The 21,561-nt window shown below is 42.5% G+C and overlaps 1 protein-coding gene across 1 annotated transcript; it reads right to left on the minus strand.

The window, feature by feature from the left end:
* Positions 1 to 20,072: 20,072 nt before the first annotated feature.
* LOC126485014 (golgin subfamily A member 6-like protein 22) lies at positions 20,073 to 21,173 on the minus strand. The gene has a single exon (XM_050108619.1). The coding sequence runs from the start codon at positions 21,171 to 21,173 to the stop codon at positions 20,073 to 20,075; it is 1,101 nt and encodes a 366-aa protein (XP_049964576.1).
* Between the last annotated feature and the right edge of the window lie 388 nt (positions 21,174 to 21,561).

Below are 21,561 nucleotides of genomic sequence, written 5' to 3' on the forward strand. Positions count from 1 at the left end.
TGTGGCCCATATTTCTCATCCCCTTAATCAGCTCTGTAATGAGGATATTACATTTGTGGGGTCTGTGGCGTGAAAGAGGGCTTTCTTGAAGCTTAAAAACATACTTAAGTCGGTTCCTTGTTTAGCAACGTTGCTACCTGGAAAACGCTAAACGTTTGCCATCGATGCGTCCGTTTGTGGCATTGGTGCCATACTGTTCCACAAATATCCTGATGGCAAAGAACAGATCACTGTATTTCAATGTAAAACTTTGATTCAAAAAATCGATTTTTTTAAAATTGCATTTTTGGATCCATAAAAGTGTTTAGAATTCACCCATGAAACGGTTTTTCCGAATATGCAACGGAAATGTTTGTTATTCGCAGTTGAACAAAAAAATGCATCTGTCTGAAATCGGCCTTTTTCACGCACCAGTTTTTTTCTTTCGGAGAACACGTTATTGTACCGGTGCTTGGGAGGAAACACAAAATTCAAATGCAAGTTTGAACGCGTGTGTTTGGAAGTTAGCCCCCAAGCATTTGCATTCTGGTGCGAAGACTGTGGAGACTGCGACTTTCCTGGCAGTGAGCAGTTTCAACGAAGGGTATTCAGCAATTCTGAAGACCATGACAACGACGGACGTAACCCCGGGACTCTATTCGACGCAGTTCGCCATGCATTCGGACGACCACCGGATTCAAGCGGTCGAAAACCGCTTGTCGCCGGCCGTGCGAGCGGCTCTGGAGCAGCGCAGGATGGCCCAGATCGAGCAGAACGCCCTCTATGAGGAAGAGGAAGGACTAGTTTATGGAGCCGGAATAGCAGATTGAACGTAACTTGCATAATATTGCATTTATATGTAGTCAAAACTTGAAACGTGTTTTTCTCGAAACAACTTTTTTTATCGCGCGGTTGGTAACTTCAAATCTACTGAACCGATTGGCATGATTCAATGTTTCCGACGAAGCTAACTAAATTGTCTAGGAGTTGTACCACTGTAATTCCGATCCATCAACTATAAATATTTTTATTTGGCCGACGAAGTCGAAAAATCGATGAAAAAACCCTATATTTTCAAATAGCCGCCATTTTGTTTCCTACGGTCCAAATAACTTAAGCGAGGTACAACTCCTAAAGAATCTTATATAATTCGCTAACGTCAACTCAATTTTGTTTTCAGACTAGCCCGCTGACCTGTGACATACCGCGCGTGGAGGTCTACATCGAAATTTTGTGTCGTTCCGACGACACTTACACCTTTTCTCTTAGACATTTCCGGTCGAAAAAACTCCAGTTTGTAGAGAAAATACCAATAAACATTTTGAACAATTTTAACATTGATATCTATAACATATCCCGAGAAACAAATTCTCAAAGAACATGCTTTTTTCGGGCTAAAGATAGTAAACCTCCTCTTAAATGGTGCATGGAGGAAGAGGTACTGGCCGCCATATACAGCCTAGAAGTTTATGTATTTCTCGATGGTATTAATTTTTACCTGATCATCGATCACAAGCCCCTCATTTCACTGTTTTGTCCCCAAGCGATACTTCTCGATAGCATGGGACAGTGGTTGCAGTGGTGGCGTTGCTCCTAAGTAACTATACCTACAAGATCCACAAACGTGGACGCACTTTCCCACTTGCAATGAAGACCAGATGCAAACTTTGATAGGCAGAAACGACTACGTTTTGCCTCAGACACAAACCAGCGGTACACCCTCAAAGAATTCTCCAATATGGTGCACAAAGTAGCACCAGGAATGGGCTAAGTTCCACTGCTCTGCAAGCTGTTGTGTTGAAAGGGTACAGTACCGCCCGACATTGAAAACAGGTACAACATACTTCATTAATTTTGTCAGAACAACACATTTTTTTCTAATAATAACTCAATTTCAATTAATACAGTGAAGCCGGATACAAGTGTGGGAAAGAATGACAATTTATTTATTTAATTGATGACATGTGCACTCCCACAAAATAAATCCCTACATCCAGTTTGGTGAGATCTGTGAAATGAATGAATGAATGTATGGTCGTCTGCTAACCGCAGATAGTGAATGTGAATATATGATCATCTTTGAGACGATCCTTTGGCCACCTTTGGTGGAACCAAAGAGATGAAACTTACCGGAGCTTTGAGCGCCTGAAATGTGGCTGACCAATACGGTAGCATGGTCTTCCCCCACCTCGACAGAGGTGCGAGATGACCTGGAGAACGGCCATGTTTCAGCACTCTGCCGGTGGATCTTGTGCTGTTAAGACCTGTGTTGGGTGTGCTCCGTAAAGACAAAAGAGTGGAGGCATGGTATGCATGTGGAATATTTAAGAGTAGTTTGAAATAATAATTTCTCTATTTCAGGAACTTTTGTGGGGAGAATTAAATGTCAGGCAGGTAATATTAATGGGATCGTAGTAATCTTCGGAAGTGACCAACGGTCACAATGAAGCCACGTGTAGCAATAAGTTGAAATACTTCCGTGTGCTTAAGTTAAGCTGAATTACTAGCGTGTGTACAATAAGCTGAAATATTTAAGAAATAGCGTGTGTACCATAAGTTGAAATATTTAAGAAATGGCATGTGCAGGACTTGAAATTAGAGACGAGTACTTCCACGTGGTGAGTACTGTGTGAGTCTCAATCTGTGTATGAGACAAAGGATAAAGAGAAGTACTCGTCCATGGTATCAGTTGAGGACTCGCTTGTGTGATGAATATGTTCTTAATATTACTTTGCGTGATATGATTCCGTGTGACGCTAGATTCAAACTCTGAGAGAGAAGCAAGGTGAGTCGGCCGTCTATCCAGCAACGCCACTTGGCTTGCATTGCACAGGAAGACGTGCATATATCTCCAGAGTTCATAGTAGGAAAGTAGAATTACAAAGTGGGCCAGTGTTGTGTGAAACTGGGATAAATACTAATTGAAGTGGGAAAGCTGAAAGTGATAGTGTTGTGACTATTTATTGTATTGTATTCCATGTTGTAGTGTGGTGTATGTCATGTAATTTGGGTATGTGTGGTTTGCATGGGAGAGTAGCAAGGTAGTTTAAAAAGATTAGTGGGTTATGCTTGTTCCTTCGGTACCGCCCGGTCTGGAGGAAAGTTTCGTGATGATGATTGTGAGAGTCGAAGTGTGAGGTATAATAAAAGATCCACCATCCTATCCAGAAAGTGCACTGTAGCGTTAAGTAATTACGAGACCATAAGGTAGAGAATCACCAATGTAAAGCCATGCCCACTGGGCGGAATTTCTCATGTGTTATTGTTGTAGGTTATAGAATTTGTGTGTTTAGGTTATAGAATTTATCGGAATAAATAAGATAGTGAAAAGAAAAAGATTGGTGGACTTTTCCTTCGAATTGTATGTCGTCATGATGTCCCGAATTTATAATGTGTGCGCCATTCATATTCAGTACGGTGGCCACGTGTTGATAAAAGCCGTTAAATAAAAGAAAAAAGAAAATGTGGTATTGCCAGTGTGTAGTGAACAGTCAGAGTTCTGTAAATTACTGATAGTCAGATGTGCGTTTCCGTCGCGTATTATTCATACAGGAGGTTGATTAGTGACTTAATTGTGAGTACGAGAGTTCATGTTACTCGATAAATGAGAATGAATCCACTCGCTTGGCAGACCACTCATCTTGCAGGCCTGACTGCTTGATGCCACAGTATGAGCAAGGCACGTGGGTGCCTCTCAGTGTGCTGTATGGTAAGGTTGTCCAGTGCACCTGCCTAAGGACACTGAACGAGAATGGTGCACCTATTTCTCGTTATAGCACAGGCTTAACATCACAGAGGGAGCCCGTTTTTAGCTAAAGACGATTCTGAATGTTGGGTGGTAGTCCCTCCCATGCTACCCCCCACCCCCACGCGCCGCACCCTAACACTGAAGCTCCTTCACATTGCACATTGGGGAATGTGCAGAATGAAGGCAGTATTGTGGCTTCATGAGTAATGTGTATTGGTCTGGTGTTGCCGTCGCCATGAATCATATCATCTGTAACTGTTAGGCTTGCGGCCACGATCAATCAGCCCCAGGACAGTGTTTCCACCCTTGGAGACGCCTTGGTTACCCCTGGCAAAGAACTCACTGGTACACATTACTGGCGTGAAGTTGGCTAGAAGTGGAAAAACCGAGCAAAGTAAGGAGTGAACATCATTCGTATGAAGATTTTTATTGACACTAAACAGGAAAGACAAGTTTATCAATTAGGTCAACAAGACATTGACATCTTAAGATAAAATCATCAAATTAGATAAAACAGTTTAAGAGTTACTAATAATCGATAAAATAATTAAGTACAAAACTCAAGAATATCCAAAATAACAGTGTTTTATAACAGGTCTTCAAAACAGTGGGGCAATAAACATCTTTAGAATGCGTTTAACTAAAATACAACAGATAATTCAGGTTTACATAAAAGAAATTCATTAAAAGGAAAGAGGAACAATTGAAGCTCTTTGATATGAAACCACCGTGCATCGGGCAATGTGGTCCAGATAAACAGCACTGAAATTACTTAGGGCAGGCTCAATACGCTGCTCACCATAATCCTCCTTTTCTAAGCAACCAGTGGGTACTCGCCCCAAGTCACAAACAGATAATGATAGCCTGATGAGCAGAGAAGAACTTTTGAGTAAAACGAGTAAAAATTTAAGTAATCAGATTGCATGCTGGTAGCGTCAACGAAACAGTTATAATAAGCTAACTGGCCAAGGCAACCACCCCCACTTACATCTGATTGTAAGGAAGTTCATTGGCCAACAGAGATTCAGCTACAAATCACGCCACAAAGCGGAAACGGTAATTAATTAACTATCGCGAGGAACGAAAAATATTGGTGGAAGGACGGTGCTGACGAACGCCAGCTACATTAAATACAAGTTTGACTTGGAAGTATAATACACCAAAATAGATGCAACAAGATTTTCCCCCATAAAAGGAATAATCATGCGGGCTGCAGATTACTAATGAAAGTGACTTTGCGATACAAAACCCCAATAATGTAAAACACACAATCAAATCACAACTCTGTGAGAGTTACCAAATTGAAGATATATTGTTTTCATACGAGGGCAACACTCTCCTCAAATCCAGAATGAGATTTTCACTCTGCAGCGGAGTGTGCACTGATATGAAACTTCCTGGCAGACTAAAATTGTGTGCCGGACCGAGACTCGAAATCGGGACCTTTGCCTGCGGTTCGTAGGAGAGCTTCTGTAAAGATTGGAAGGTAGAAGACGAGGTACTGGCGGAAGTGAAGCTGTGAGGACGGGGCGTGAGTCGTGCTTGGGTAGCTCAGATGGTAGAGCACTTGCCCGCGAAAGGCAAAGGTCCCGAGTTCGAGTCTCGGTCGGGCACACAGTTTTAATCTGTCTAGAAGTTTCAAGCTCCTCAATCCGCTTGCTTAGACACAGGAACAAGGAACTACACAACAACAGGAGGCTAAACCGAGTCCTATCCAGAAAAAGGAAGGCACGAACATGTGCAGGAACCGAACCAATCACAATTATTAAGTTCGCAATGGAGGGGAAGCTCAGTTTTTACAAATGCCGTGTGGTCTGGCCACCGAAGCAATCAACCAAAAGTAGTTCACCGAGCATACAAAGCTGCTGTGCGGTGACAAACAGTGGAAAAACTTGGAGTCACCAGGAGATGCACGAATGACGATCCACCGCCCTCCTCCAGGCCTGGTTGGCCAAAGGAATCAAGTGTGTGTTTTCAGTGCACGTCTCTCGTGTCCAGAAAATGCTCAGCCAGACAAACTTGGAAGTCAAAGGAGAGGTATAAGAAACAGCCAGTCCGTTGCTCCATGGATCTGTGCTGTCCATGCCGCTTGACTCACTGCCTCTCCCAGAAAAAATGCCTTAATGCCACTCATGGCAAAAGTGCCACGCCCCCTTCACGTCAAAGATCGTATTGTAAGAGATGTGGCGCGACTTATCGATCGCGCAACTGTTCGCACATATTGACTTCAGGGTTGCTAGTTGTCGATGCCGTCTCTAACTTTCCTTACGTGGCATGGATGGCTATCACTACCCCAGCAGCTAATATTAACGCCCTATTCATCGTAGATATATATACTGACCAGCCACAACATTATGACCACCGACCTATTGTCGATATAAACCCATCCAGGCGATAGCAGCATCACCTGTAGAGGAATGACTGCTAGTCAGATACATGCACGGTGCAGGTAGTATCAGGAAGTGTGCTGTCCGTGTTTGGAAAGGGGAAAGGCGCGCAACCTATCTGAGTTTGACTGAGAGCGGATTGTGATGGCCCAGAGGCTTGACATGAGCATTTCGGAAACTACACAACCTATCTTGTGTTTGAGGAGTGATGTGGCGAATGTCTTCAACACGTGGAGAATGCAAGGTGAAACCACGTCCAGATGTCGTGGGGTTGAGTAGCCACCCCTCAGTACAGATATCGGACGTCGTATGCTGAGAAGATTGGTAAAGCAGGACAGACAGCAAACTGTGGCGGAACCAACATCAGGCTTTGATGCTGGGCAGATTACTACTGCGTCTGAACACACAGTGCACCAGACACTCCTTATGATGGACCTTCGTAGCCAATGACCCATGCGTGTACCAATGTTAACACCATGACATTGGCAACTATGACTGAAATGGGCAGGTGATCTTCGGCACTGGACGCGTTGGCGCAGTGGCAGAGTCTTGCATGGTCTGATTGACGTATCTCGATACGTTCTTCTTCATACTGATGGGGGAGAGCGAATCTGTCGTCTTCCAGGGGAACAGCTTATTGACACCTGTACAGTGGGACAGAGACAAGCTGGCGGTGGCATGGGCATCCATGGGTCCAGTGGGGGTTGCACCATGGCAGCCAAGGACTATCATATATGGTTTTCAGACCACACACATCCCTTCATAACAATAATGTTTCCTAATAGCAGTGGCAATTTAAAAAAAAAAATAATACACCATGTCACAAGTCCAAGAGTGTGATGGAGAGGTTCGAGGAAAACTGTGGCGATTTTCAGTCAATGTGGTGGTCCCTCAACTCACAAAATCTGATCCTGATCGGACACATCGGGGATGTAATTGAACGTTGTGTCAGACCTCATCGCCACTCCCCCCCCCCCCCACCCCGAAATATATGTGAATTAGATGACTAAAGTGTGCAGATGTGGTGGCAACTTCCTCCACCGACCTACCAAGGCCTCACTGCTTCCATGCTAACCCACATGAATCTTATTATCTATGTCAAAGGTGGACATAAGGGCTATTAGCTAGACAGTCATACTGTTCTGGCCGATCAGTATATTTGCTATAGAGGGGCATCTTCCACAGCTCTTACTTACAATAGCCCTCAGTTCACAGTATCAGCAATTCTGAAATTTTTGTGAAGGAAGTGGAACTGAACACATGACCACTGCCCCTCTCGATCTCGCATCCAAACTGAGTGGATGTTCAGGACATTCAGAATAGATGTGCAAGATAACGACAGCCAAATCTGGGTAAGCACTCACCAACTTCCTCGCCTACTACTGGTCCAGCCCCATGGATGCAGTCCAGCGTAAATTTTACACATGTGCAGATACCACACCCTATTCGACTTGCTGCAATCGACTCAGCCAATCCATTGCCCATGCCCACAGCCTTGTTGCCGTATCGGAGATATATGCAAAGGGGAGCAGCAACCACTTGGGCACCTTAGGCATGGGTGCATGGCATGGGCGCATGGCCCCTGTACGCCTCGAACCGAGCGAGGTGGCGCAGTGGTTAGACACTGGACTCGCATTCGGGAGGACGACGGTTCAATCCCGCGTCCGGCCATCCTGATTTAGGTTTTCCGTGATTTCCCTAAATCGCTCCAGGCAAATGCCAGGATGGTTCCTTTGAAAGGGCACGGCCGACTTCCTTCTCCATTCTTCTCTAATCCGATGAGACCGATGACCTCGCTGTCTCGTCTCCTTCCCCCAACCAACCAACCAACCCTGTATGTCTTAGCATAGTGAGCTCTCCATGTCGCAGTCACGATTGGACACCAGCCGGCGGTACAAGTGCTGGTAGAGGCCTCCACTTCCGAGGGACCTATTTGTGTCTGCACACCATGCGATAGAGAATAGGATCTGGAGTATTCTGTAGCCGTCAGCTATAAAGACCAGCGCAAGACTACACGAGCCAAATATTCCAGCTTTGAGAGCCTCTCTGGGCCTCCATGCTGTAGCTACTCGCCTCATCGTTTCAAGACACTCCCGAAGCATGTCGCAGGGTCAGCTTTCATAGCTGCTTCCTCTGTACTGTATTAAGGATAGACTTTTCTGTGCTCGTGTTGGACTTAATCAGGACGTCATTCTCGGGATTTGGATTATTTCTTTGCACGTGTATTTTCCTGCGGGGCTTCTAATGGTGTTACTGTGTTCTGGAAACAGTCTTGACACTGTAGACAGCAGCTCCGCCAAGCGTCTGTACCAGTATCTAGGGAGACGCTGTGCTTTGTGCCTTTTGTTCTTACCGCAAAGAAGACGTATTTTGTTGTCAATAAACTCGTTAAAACTTGGTTATTGTTTTGGTGTGTCGCTGTGTGAGGGCAACTTTCCATGTGGGTTGCAACGTCTATGTTTACACTTTCGGCTGGTCCCAAGGCATTGCGTTGACAATAGGGGTGGCGAATGTTTGTGGTCTAGTCAGATGTCACAATCAGCTTTCGCCCCACTGATATGTACCCCTTTGCCCTCAGCTGCCAGCTAGGCGCCGTCTGTCCAACCACATCCAGGAAAAGCTGTCCAGCAGCCAGGAAAAGCTGTCCAGCAGCCTGCTTTCTATTGCTACAACATCCACCCATGTGTTAGGTATCTGCAGGGTGTCGACAAAGACCAGCAATGGGAGCAAATGGAAGTGGAACCACTTCCACCTCTAAAGCAAGTGGCAGCTCCCAGGAACACCAGCGACCATCTATTCACAAAATCGGCGGAGGATGGGCGTTTTGGGATTGGATTGGTCATAGAGACCAAACGGTTGTTCTCGTCTCCACCACAGCCAACACTCGCCCCTAGAGGCATGAACAAGCTGCTCCCCAGAACCAGCCGACCAACTGGCTCTCTCACAACCGGTAAGTAACACAGGGGCCATTGTCAAGGATCCCAGCACCACTCCCTCCTCTTCCTCTGGGCCTGTGTGCTGATTAAAGGGGGGAAGGGTTGGTATCCGACAGTGATTCGGATTCCTAACCCAATCCGAGCATCGATAAAGAGAGAACGTGTCAGAGATACTCGGACTTCAAACTCCAGTCACAGCTTGTTCCCACACTATGGCCACACATGTGTCACGGGAGTCCATCCACTGATATAAGTGTGCTGATAAATACTGTGGCCCAACGTACTTGTCAATCTCGCTAGTTTCTTGAAGCCTTCGATACATGCCATTGATTAGTAGAGTAACTGACATTGCCTGCGGTACATTTCGATTCAGATCGCTCCCTGGCTGTTTATGCACCCTTATGAAGACTTTGGTACAGCCTAGACTTTGTTTTCGGCTAGTTATTCGTCGACCTCAGGAACTGCTGTTTATTTCACCAGTCTCTGAGTAGCTGGCATTGAGAGTATAAATGAACTGTGTTTTATCTACGTAGAGTAGGTTAGAAAATCAGTCATGTAGGAAGTGACTTTGACTGGCGAATATAAGTTTTATCTTAAACAGTAATAATAATTAGGGATTTAGACGTGTGCAAGGCCTGTACCGCTCATCTGTGCCATTGCTTTCCAGGACTGGTCAGTATGCCTCTGCTCACGATCTTTCTGCAGATAATGTCAGTGTTGTTGCAGTTAATCATAGATGGGATTATGCGATTGAATGGCTAAGTCTTATAGGAGTGGTGAATTCTTTGTGAACAGTGTCAGGCGGTATATCAACTTCCTGTATTAAGTGTTATAAAGTACCAAATGGTAGAATGTTTCGTACAGGCTTCATTAAATGTGTTGAGTAACTATCGTCTGGAAATTTTATGCCCCAGTGGTGTCGTGAGTTGGTGGAGCGTACGTTGGGAAGACGACTGGACAGAAATAGTGGTATAGCAACTTAAATGGAGGACACGACACATCAACAGTATAATCTATTCTACCAGGTTGTTATTTACTGGCCAACCTATCGTTTCATTCAGAGTGTACGAATGTATTACCAGAAGTAGGGTAAAATCAAAGCTTGTGCAGTGAACACGAGCCAGCAGGTGAGTTTTACAAGCTGCAGCATCACTGAATGTGAGGACTGTCCAGGAGAGTGCAAGTCACAGCGTGTCTGTGCGTCCTTCCAGCGCAGCCAGCCGACACTACTTTTTTCACAGAGACGTGGTGTTCTGTACATTTCATCCAACTGGTACGAAGTGTCAGGGAATTATGAGATAGGTGAATAGATCACGGTTTCTGTCTTCAGACTTTGAATCATATCCCCGCATTCATTCCAATGTCTGTTGTCGACTTGTGACATCCTCACTTTCCACTGCATGTTGTACGAATATCCTTTGCAGTCCGATGCTTGGGTCCCTAGGCATTCGACTGCATTTCCTCATCTGACTTGAGCCTCCAAACATTATGGTAACACCGCCTCTGCAAGATAATCGCAGTATACAATTGCTGCCGAGAGCAAATGCACAACAACAGCACGTTGGTCACTGAGATCGCGCTATACCTGTGGATCAAGTCTGGAGGCGTGGAAGAACGAGGCAAGCCGCCCAGAGCGCCGCCACAAAGCTGCAGGACACGGAAGAAGAAAGCTGCCCTCTGTCAACCCATATCCACACAAGCTAACGACAGGTGATAGACGCAGTGTACTGACATTACATCTACATGCACAAGTGCATATAAAACTGACTCCCTTGAATGGTAAGGCGAGACACTTCATTTGCTCCCCTATTTGCCCAATTACTGAGTTACTTGAATAGTCAAAATTCGAGGCGCCGGGGCTAGCATTGTATTTTAGTGTTAAATACACTAGAATCTTCATATGGACATGATGTTCTAAGCACCCGCCCCCTTTTCTAACTCCGACTTTTGCTGTTGCACATGGATTAAGAAGAAACGCGAGCTGACTGTAATCGACCCCGCAAGTGAAGTGGAGAAGTGTTTGGCACCTGCAGTAATTTAATTTGATAAAAATTAATTTGATAAAGGAAAGTTTCATTAACGTAGTGAGGAATGAAAGGGTTGCTCTACCGATCTACAGAATGAAAGTTCTGTCCAAAATAACAATTTGATTTATTATGACTAAGCTCAAAATAATAAACAAAACACGTGAAACATTTACAATACGTCAAATTGGATACTCAAATAAATGCTGTGAAGTTGTCCATAAACTAGCTTGTGACATTTATGACCAAGTGGTATGTGGAGCCAATTCCTTGCAACGCAAATCTTAAGAGAAACACCCAGCCAACCCAACATTAATTCCTGCTACAGTAGTGAGAACTCAGACAATGAACACCCAAGATAAAACCACGTTAGAAAAGATGGGAGCAGGCGCGCTCTGGTGAGTTCTGATTATCACATAGCAAAATTCCCTAATCTGCCGTAGACCACCAGAATCAGCTTCTCTTACCCAGTACAGCCCAGCTGCTAGGGAGATCCTTCAATACACTGCTTACATGATTAGCAACAATCTCACAAAGTCTGGAAGAGTAGTGCAATTCATCATGTCGTTCCCATGAGAAAGTCTACAAGTCTAGCACATCTTTGAGTCTGTCCCAAAAGAGGTAATACGCAGAAGGTCCTCTGATCCAGTTCATCACATGTGTCTTTGTTTGGGGAAAGTTGGTCTAGGTCACAACAGGGCAAAGGAATACTCTGAGGTCGAGCATCTGGTGCGGCATTTGGAGACAGAAGGTAAACATCTTATGAATTAGTAGCCACACATCAGCAGAAGGTCCACGTTCCAAGCAATGTTTCTCCCTGTTGGTCACACGACACTGATGAGCCTTGGGGAGTTGGCTAGACCAGTGTCATGCAGTGTAGGAAACTTTTTGTTGACCGCGAGGTACAAGCAGACATGGCTGTGCGTTGCGAAATATTTTGGGTGAATCGCTCAGCAGATCGCAGACTACGCCACTCTTGGGTCAATCCTATTTTGAGGGTGATTCTTCATCAGCAGGCTGTACACACAAAGCCATAATCGAGGAAGAATGTTTTGATATGAGAGAGTGCAGGAGAGATATGAGCGAGTGCAATGGGGGGAGGCAGGATGGAGGCGCCAGTTCCTCAATGAGGAGGCCAGTGAAACTCAGTCAATGATGGGTTCACGTCTTGAGCATGGTGTTGATGTAAAGGACCACCACACGTGTTTGATCGTTGATAAGTCCCAGTCCTTTGCTGTGAGGGGTGGAGGGCGATAGCATTGTATCACATGTTACAGACAAGTCTATTACCAAGAGAGTATTCAAAGGTCACCTCCATCTGCAGAGTCATCGCTGGATTCGTCTGGAGAATCTGCGCTAAATAAGATATCTGGGACGCCATGTGAGTGTCAGTGAAGATGACCCTTTGGATGGCATCCAAAGCTCAGAGTAGGTATGTAGGACACCTCTACGGAGCGCTTCTAAAACTCGTTTATAGTTTAGCACCATCCTATGGTGAACATCTCTCTTCTAAACGATGCCCAAACACTGAAGTGTGTTCATCATCCACAGCAGGGTCACACTCCCCTCCCAGAACCCTCTGCTAATTTCTATGGCATGCGACATGACCATGTCACTAGTTGCCACAGTCCCATATCACTCAATTCATCCTAGAGGCATCTGGATCTCCTTTTCAGAGCAGATGAAAAAGACTAGATCATCTGCATAAGTGCTGTACTGGAAATTGTGTCTTCTCAGCACGATCCCAAAAAGATGTTAGTTCAGCCCACATAGAAGTAGCTCTGTCACTGTTACATAGAAGATCATAGAGAGGGGTCATAGAGAGGGGATGGCACTGCCAGACTGAATGTAAGATTGGGATGTGTCCTTCCACCCTACCAATATTACACTTGGTCAAGCACCCTGGAGAATCCTCATGATCACATGGGCAAATGTGGCGGGGAAGACCATCTGATTCATCACAGCAGCCAGGAAAGAATGGATGACATTATCAAAAGTGCAATCAAAATCGACAGGACTAGGTCACTACATGACCTACAGACTGACGCTAGGGCAATCAAATCTCGATAGTCACTAAGTGCTGTATGGATATTATTGTCCTCCACGTCCCCAAGACGTTTGTTCATATCAAATAATTTGATGTAGTACTCGCTCAAGATGCACTGCCAACATTCTGGCGAAGATCTTGATCTCACAGTTGAGGAGAGTGATCTGACAGTAATGTTCAATCACTGTGCCTACAGCTGGTTTGCCGGCCGCTGTGGCCGAGCGGTTCTAGGCGCTTCGGTCTGGAACCGCGCGACCGCTACGGTCGCAGGTTCGAATCCTCGGACATGAATGTGTGTGATGTCCTTAGGTTAGTTAGGTTTAAGTAGTTCTAAGTTCTAGGGGACTGATGACCTCAGATGTTAAGTCTCTAGTATGATAAAAAAAAATTATTATTACTATTTATATATATCTCAATTCTATCAATTTAAATCTGTATTTCATACTAGAATGTCGTGTTTCCAGTCTGGCACAGCTTTGCCACAGGAGACACGAAAGCGGTCGAAGACGTCCGTCTTCTGGTCGGCTCCTGATCGTTGTCAGAAGGAGGCTAGGTTTTGATTACGCAAAGACTTCTATTACTTGGAAAACAAGAACCCGGATTGCTTTACGCAATCAGTATGAATTTTATAATTACCTAAGGGACCTTTACCAATGAATAGTGAAAAATAAATGCATTTGCAAATGAAATCATTCATAAATGGGGCTGCTATGAGTTGTATAGAAGATAAGGGGCGGCCTTCTGTATACGAGCAGGATGCCGCAGTATTCTCTGCTGTAGTAAAGGCTGTTTGACCTTTATAAAAATAATATGGCACGGAGGATAAAAAAGTATAAAGGAAAAGAACAGAATAAGAAGTCTGGTAAACACTAAATATATTCAAACAATTCTCACTAGCAAAATTAGGGCTTATTTATAAACAATACAACTTACATAATTACTTTTCTAACAGTATGGTGCGATCAGATTTCAGCCTGTCCTGTGCTGTCTCCTCGGTTCACGTTTTTTTTTTTCACAAATTATAGTCACTACTTTTCTCCTTTCGTTAAAGACAATTCTTGCACTGTTCAACACCTCCGATAACAATAACTTGCTGATTTACAGTTTCGAACATAAATTACTTTAATTTTATTAATTAATAATGTTGTCTGCACGCTAGCAAGACCGCTCACTTTTTTTTTTAAACTTAAAGTCGACCTTCTATACGTTTTTACATAACAAGCAGAAGCACATTAAGACCTGAAGATCTACAAAAGTTTTCTACCGTCATCTTTTATTTAGATCGAAGCGGAACGACAGTTCAGCTTCTGTTAAAATGTTTCTTTGACTGCACAACCGATGTATTAGCGTCCGCGCTAGATGCGCATCTTTACAGTTATGTAAATTATACAAAACAAATGTCTTTCAAAGGGTACTCAAAGCTTTCATAGGACGGAAATACCAATAATATTACATCGCTTCCCGCGTGAGGAGTAATGAGTCTGAAAGATCGTTACGACTCACGCGCAGTCGTAATATTATTGGATTCACGTACTTAGTGAATGAAGTATTTAAGGATGTCTCCTTGTAGGGAGCAAAACAGACATAACATAAAGCACATAGAATTATATACGTTTCATACTAAGTCGTCAAAGCTACTCACAGTTGCTTGATCATTAACATACTTGGTTGTGGCATGATGTCATCATAAGTGTTCAAGGATTTAACATAGGTTCTCAAGAATTACTCTCATTCAGTCAATTGAAACATTGAAATACTAACATAGATACAAGTACAAATTAAATACACATACAGATACAAATATACATAAATATTGACAATAAGAAAAAAATTCTATTGCTGTATTGGTGCATTTCCGCCAATTGTGAACGGAACATAAAACTTTTATCAGTCTTTCTCGTAGCGACATCACTCTTCACTTTGTAGTTGGTAGTATTTCCCATGAACTCGGATGATTTTCACAGGGGAATTCTTTCATTACCTGTCATTTTTGACTGCACTAAAACTGGGGATCACCTTTTCACATTCTGGTGGAAAAACACTGGGAATTTCACTATGTGAAGGGGGAAGTGATATTTCTTGACTCGACGATCCATCGGGTCATGTCGGGAATCAGGAAAGTTGATGACTGGTTCAATGACGAATGAGTCAGTTTGGTGGCTGTCTTAATCTCATTACAATTCATGTTTCAGCACATGAAAATACAGAAAAAAAATCTGTATTAGGACTTGCTCATTAACTAGCATCTTAATCTAAGGGAATATAGAGTAAGAATTTAAGACAATAAAAATTACTACATAGACTATGTACATATACATTGTATATTATTCATATTTTGTGTCTAGGTTTTATATTCTTTCGTTAGCAAATAATAGCAAAACACGTTTCGTCTTGTACAGGTCTTTCTTAAGCAATGTATTTAGCAATATTGCCGTAGCAATTTTCATAGTTTAGGAAAAGTCATCATTAGTGTCGTTTTAATGTAAATATAGTAAAATCGTGCGTAGTTTATCAACGTTTTATTATTTTTATGTCCATTTTCATCTCAAATCTGGAGCAGGCTCGCGCCCGTTACGGAGAGGAATGCTTATTGTTGAGTACGGGCCGGCGAGCAGTCATTGAATGTTGCCAGAGTGCTTCACACTCACGTGGTAACGAACTGGCGGTTTGACAGCGTTGGCAGTCCGCGTCCTGCACGAGGCAGATAGTTCAGTGGCTACCAACCCTTCTTTTTTTTAAATTTGTGCATTTTGTTGAATCGTGGGTACTGGAGCAGCTCGTCAAGGCGACATGGTCAACCTGGACGGTAAATTGACTGCACCAGCGACGAAGAACAGTCATCGATGAAAATGACTACGGTCACCTATTTCAGTGAGTACAATAGCTTGTCTATCCTTTGACTGATAGTCACTGTATCGTCGTTACAACGTGAGAATACTTGTAATGCTACTTCACACGCGGAACATCACTCGTGTCCATAAATTTATTACAGTTTTGATTCACACAAGAGATAACTAGTTTTTCGTGTCCATACATGTGTCAAATTACGATTTTACACACGTGTCCATTATTTTGTCACTGAGTCACACGCAGCAATCCATACGTGTCCATTTAGGTGTATTTATACTACAGAGTAGTACAGTTAATGCTAAAATTACTTATCATGAAAGGATCATTTACAAAATATACATAGTTTTTTTTTTATATTACTGTCCAAGACGTAACGAGAAAACGTGTTTGCTATTATGAATGGTGCTTCTGAAGTACGTTAGATTTTATATATATTTTAAATCTGATTCTTTTCCTTTTCTTATTGTTCTATAACAGCCTTTTTTTAAGTTTCTTTGTTCGTTTACTCGGTTACATCAATAATCAGTAAAATATACCCTCTTTGGCGTGCCGAACAGTTCACGTTCAAAACTTCATCTAACAGAAATCGGGAAAATTATTCCTATTTCCTAGGATGCTTTTGCTCACAGCAAATCAGATTTACATCACGTTTCGATAAGTAACTGCAGATACGCATTAACCAACGAGCCACGATCGTCAATACACACAATATACACACGTCAAGTCTTTTGAACCAATTTCCAAATTTCTTCCCCTACCGGGTAGGGTAGAAAGGTAAGAACGCTAAAGAAGAAAACTACAATAGGATAGTGCAAGGAAATAAAAGATACGAAGATAGATAATAGGTGAAATAATCAGTTGAGCAAATTCATTCTTCGGCTCCACCATTTTTAGTGTCATCCACGCGGCATAACTTGACTTCAGTATTAAAATGTCGCACAAATCCGCTTCCAAAGCATCTTCAAATATATCTCAAAATCACGGCATGCGGACATAGCAGAAGAATATAAGCAGATTATCTCAGTCCTCAACTAGGTGTCTTAATATCGAAGGTTTCTGTATAATACTCGTGACATAGGAATAGTCTCTCTCAGTTTCTCCAATACAGGACCTAATTCTTATTATAAATGCAAATTTCTTAACTGGTTGACTCATAGTAATAAATAAATTAAAGTTGCTCTCCAGATGCGGGTACCATTATTCATTTCTTTGTACATTAACTATATGTTGCTGCTTATACTCTGTGTAATCTACAGATTACAATGTATCAGTTTTGCATCGTACATGGTTCTAGCGACTTAAAATATCAGTCCTTTGAAAGCTTAACTTAGGTTAATACTTCACATATACGGACATTCTGGTCTGAATGAGGGATTTAAAGAAAACCTTTACTACTTGGTAAGAAAGGAGATTTGCCATAACTTAAAACTAAAACAGCAGGTGGCACTTTGGCACATCCCTTACTCAATTCAACGACTGCAGTCTTCTCTTGCTCAAGAAACTTAAAACTACCTTAAAACTAAAGCAAATCTTATTTTCCAAATACGTAGAGTACCTTCTTCAATCAGTTCATATCTTTCAAGCTCCATCATTACTTTGTGTCCACCTCACCCAAATGATTACGTCACCTGCAGAATACATGTACATGCGGTTGACTCACATACTTTCTAAACAGATCACACTCTTGTTTCAAGTTGCAGCTTAACATAATAAATGATATTTTTTTTATGTTTTTCATGGTACTTCTTTAGGTCTACATGGTGGTAAAGTCCTTTTATTCGTCCACTAACTGGATCTGCCAACACGTAACAACCAATATGTGGCTTCCTGACTATAACAAACGGTCCTTCGTATAGGTGTTGCCACTTACGATTTTTACGTAAGATGAGAAATGGTTTGAAGTGTGTTCTCAGAAGAACACGCTCGTTCAGGCGATACGACAGAACTTTATTGACATACTTGTCAAATGCCTTTTTTCTTAAATTGGCATGAGTTGTGAGAGAGATCAGGGCTTGTCTTAACTTATTATCTAGGTTGACTTCTGGACCTTCTATCTTGGGTATAGGATCAGTCTATTCATTGCTTTCCTTTTGCCTGGAGATTAGTTCTGAAGGTGTGAAACCGGTAGAAGTGTGCTTTTAGTTTTCCGCATGTTCATTAGATTGAATTTCGCTCACAATTACTTTTGAAGTACCGGGCGGTACGCTCGGTACGAAGTTTGCTTCCGTATTCCACCTAAGTTGCGAGCTATTTGCCGGAATTTCAGTCGAGATGGTGTGTGTTGGCGGGTTTGCTCGGGCATAATAGATGCGAGAGTTTTGAGGTTCATGATTTTGACTTTGATAGTTAGTAAAAGGTGGAGGACTATTCCTAAAGTTTGGAGCATACTGTTGTTTGTATTGCTTGGAAGGATCTGGAGCATTTCTCCCTTGAGAACAGTGCTGGAATCTAGGCTGGTTACCATACTGCTGTTGACTGTTGGTGTTAATCCAACGTCCTTTTCGATTGAAATTATTATTATTTTGGCGATCGTTATTGTAGTGATAGCGATCATTATAATTAACTGGTGAATTATCGTATTGCTGTTGTCTTGTCTGGTATATGGGGTGGTACCTGTTTTGATCCTGGAATTTATGTTTCTGCTTCCCGTTACGGCGATAGTAGTTGTTATTATCGCACGGAACGTCGTGTCCTTTACTGTTGTTGGGTTGGTATGACATACCTGAGTCTGCGCCTACACCGTGCGGCTGTGTAGTGTGCGGGCCAAGATTACAATTACTCCGCGCACTAGCACGCACGTCTTCTTGAATCATGTCAAGGTTGTCAAGTACTGACAGAAAAGCCTCCGTGTCGTCGTCACTGACATTTACTAACTTCTCCCTGATTGATACCGGTAGCTTTGACTTAAGGATCATAATTACGTCCTTCGTGGAAATGGGCGTGTCCCAATATTGTATTTTTTTCAGGTATTTCTCGAAGTACCTACGGAGACCAGCACTTCTCGTATTAAATGGTTCAGCATTATATACCTCCTTTCTAAGGCGTTGTTGTATGCCTCAACTCCAGAATTTGTTCAGAAATTGTTTTTCGAAGTCAGCATAATTATTACATCTGTCAATTACTTCTGTTCCCCAGACAGAACCCTCTCCTTGAATGTAACCTACTATAAAGCGCATACGTTGCTTGTCATCCCAGCTCTCAGGAAAAACACCATTAAATGACTTCAGAAAAACCATTGGGTGGATGTTGCGTTTCTCTGGCAGAAAAGGCTGGAATACGCGGTGCTTGAGAACGCTTTCTTCTTTCATGAGCTCGACAAGAGTTACTTGATCATTCTGGTTGCGTACTAAAGGATTCTTACTACTGTGCCCATGTACAAGTGGAGAGAATTCTACACGAGACACGGGATTATTATTGTATTCATGTTCTGAAGAAAGCAAGTGTGAATGCTCACTTCTATTGTCATTAGGAAAATCATTGACTTGTCGTTTCAACTGCTCGATTTCCTCAGTGAGGTGTCGTTTCCACTCGGGAAGATCTCGGTGAAAAACTCTACGAATCTCTCCTAATTCAGTGAGAATCGTATCTCCTGATGTACCTGGAGCAGCTAAAACTTCAACTGTGGCTGACTTAACGGCTTCTTTTAACTCGTGTTGAACCTTGTTTTCTATGTACTGTTCCTTAGTCTCGACCCATTCTACAAATTCTTTTCTAATCGTGGAACGTACGTTGGCTGCAGCATCATTCACCCTCTTTTCAATGTTTATTTCGGATAGCGCCTGTGTCAGGTCATTGACCTGGCCTTGCAGAGTGACGACATTGTCTGCAAGCTTGTTTACTTTAGCTCCGACCTCAGCGGATTTTTTTGAAACTTCTGTTGTAACTGCCTGGCAACTTTCGATTTGTACTTTGATGTCTTTGTGCACGTTACCTACTGTGCTCTCACATGCATCTACCTTCTGCAGTATACCTTCTATCCTTTCATTAACTTTACTACTTAATTCCGAGATATATTCCACCGTGACTGTCCTTATTCTTGCCTCTAAGTTGGCATCAATATTATCTAACCTATTTTTCATTGTACCAATCATGGTATTCAGGTCAAACCATTTTCGGTTCCTTTTCCCTTTCTTTCTGTTCCCTTTCTTGTCTATCTCGTTGTTTTTGTAATTTATAAGCTTCCCTTTCCCGTTTCTCCTGTTCTCTATCACGTTGTTTTTGTAATTTATAAGCTTCCCTTTCCAGTTTCTCCTGTTCTCTATCACGTTGTTCTTGTAATTTATAAGCTTCCCTTTCCAGTTTCTCCTGTTCTCTATCACGTTGTTCTTGTAATTTATAAGCTTCCCTTTCCAGTTTCTCCTGTTCTCTATCACGTTGTTCTTGTAATTTATAAGCTTCCCTTTCCAGTTTCTCCTGTTCTCTATCACGTTGTTCTTGTAATTTATAAGCTTCCCTTTCCAGTTTCTCCTGTTCTCTATCACGTTGTTCTTGTAATTTATAAGCTTCCCTTTCCAGTTTCTCCTGTTCTCTATCACGTTGTTCTTGTAATTTATAAGCTTCCCTTTCCAGTTTCTCCTGTTCTCTATCACGTTGTTCTTGTAATTTATAAGCTTCCCTTTCCAGTTTCTCCTGTTCTCTATCACGTTGTTCTTGTAATTTATAAGCTTCCCTTTCCAGTTTCTCCTGTTCTCTATCACGTTGTTCTTGTAATTTATAAGCTTCCCTTTCCAGTTTCTCCTGTTCTCTATCACGTTGTTCTTGTAATTTATAAGCTTCCCTTTCCAGTTTCTCCTGTTCTCTATCACGTTGTTCTTGTAATTTATAAGCTTCCCTTTCCAGTTTCTCCTGTTCTCTATCACGTTGTTCTTGTAATTTATAAGCTTCCCTTTCCAGTTTCTTCTGTTCTCTATCACGTTGTTCTTGTAATTTATAAGCTTCCCTTTCCAGTTTCTCCTGTTCTCTATCACGTTGTTCTTGTAATTTATAAGCTTCCCTTTCCAGTTTCTCCTGTTCTCTATCACGTTGTTCTTGTAATTTATAAGCTTCCCTTTCCAGTTTCTCCTGTTCTCTATCACGTTGTTCTTGTAATTTATAAGCTTCCCTTTCCAGTTTCTCCTGTTCTCTATCACGTTGTTCTTGTAATTTATAAGCTTCCCTTTCCAGTTTCTCCTGTTCTCTATCACGTTGTGTCATCACCGTCATCCACACTGTTTGTCGGCTTTCCTTTGTCATCTGCCATGTTTATTTTCAATTTTGTGACGTAACTGCTCAAAGAAATATTTCGCGGTACGCCGATCGTCAACTCTCAGATGCGCGCGCTGATAGTCAAACGTCACACCGCGGTAGTTGACAATTGCAGAGCTATACCGGGTAGAAGACAAGATGGCACCTAACTTTGGAAATAAGTGACAAACACCTACTAGACATTTAATCCAGCTATTATGGCATCCATCTTGTGTTCTTAACCGTAGCAACAATGAAGATGCTAATAATGCTAACAAATAAACTTTGCATGAAGAGATGATCAGAAATGAATTCTAATTACGTAAATAAGCAATTCTGCAAGGAAATAACAGCGATAGGGTAAAAT

This window comes from Schistocerca serialis, chromosome 6 (genome assembly GCF_023864345.2).
Source record: "Schistocerca serialis cubense isolate TAMUIC-IGC-003099 chromosome 6, iqSchSeri2.2, whole genome shotgun sequence".
Classification (NCBI taxonomy): Eukaryota; Metazoa; Arthropoda; class Insecta; order Orthoptera; family Acrididae; genus Schistocerca; species Schistocerca serialis.

What these genes read in the sequence shown, in the direction of transcription:
- LOC126485014 (XM_050108619.1), bottom strand. Translation starts at nt 21,173, where the DNA reads ATGACGGTGATGACACAACGTGATAGAGAACAGGAGAAACTGGAAAGG.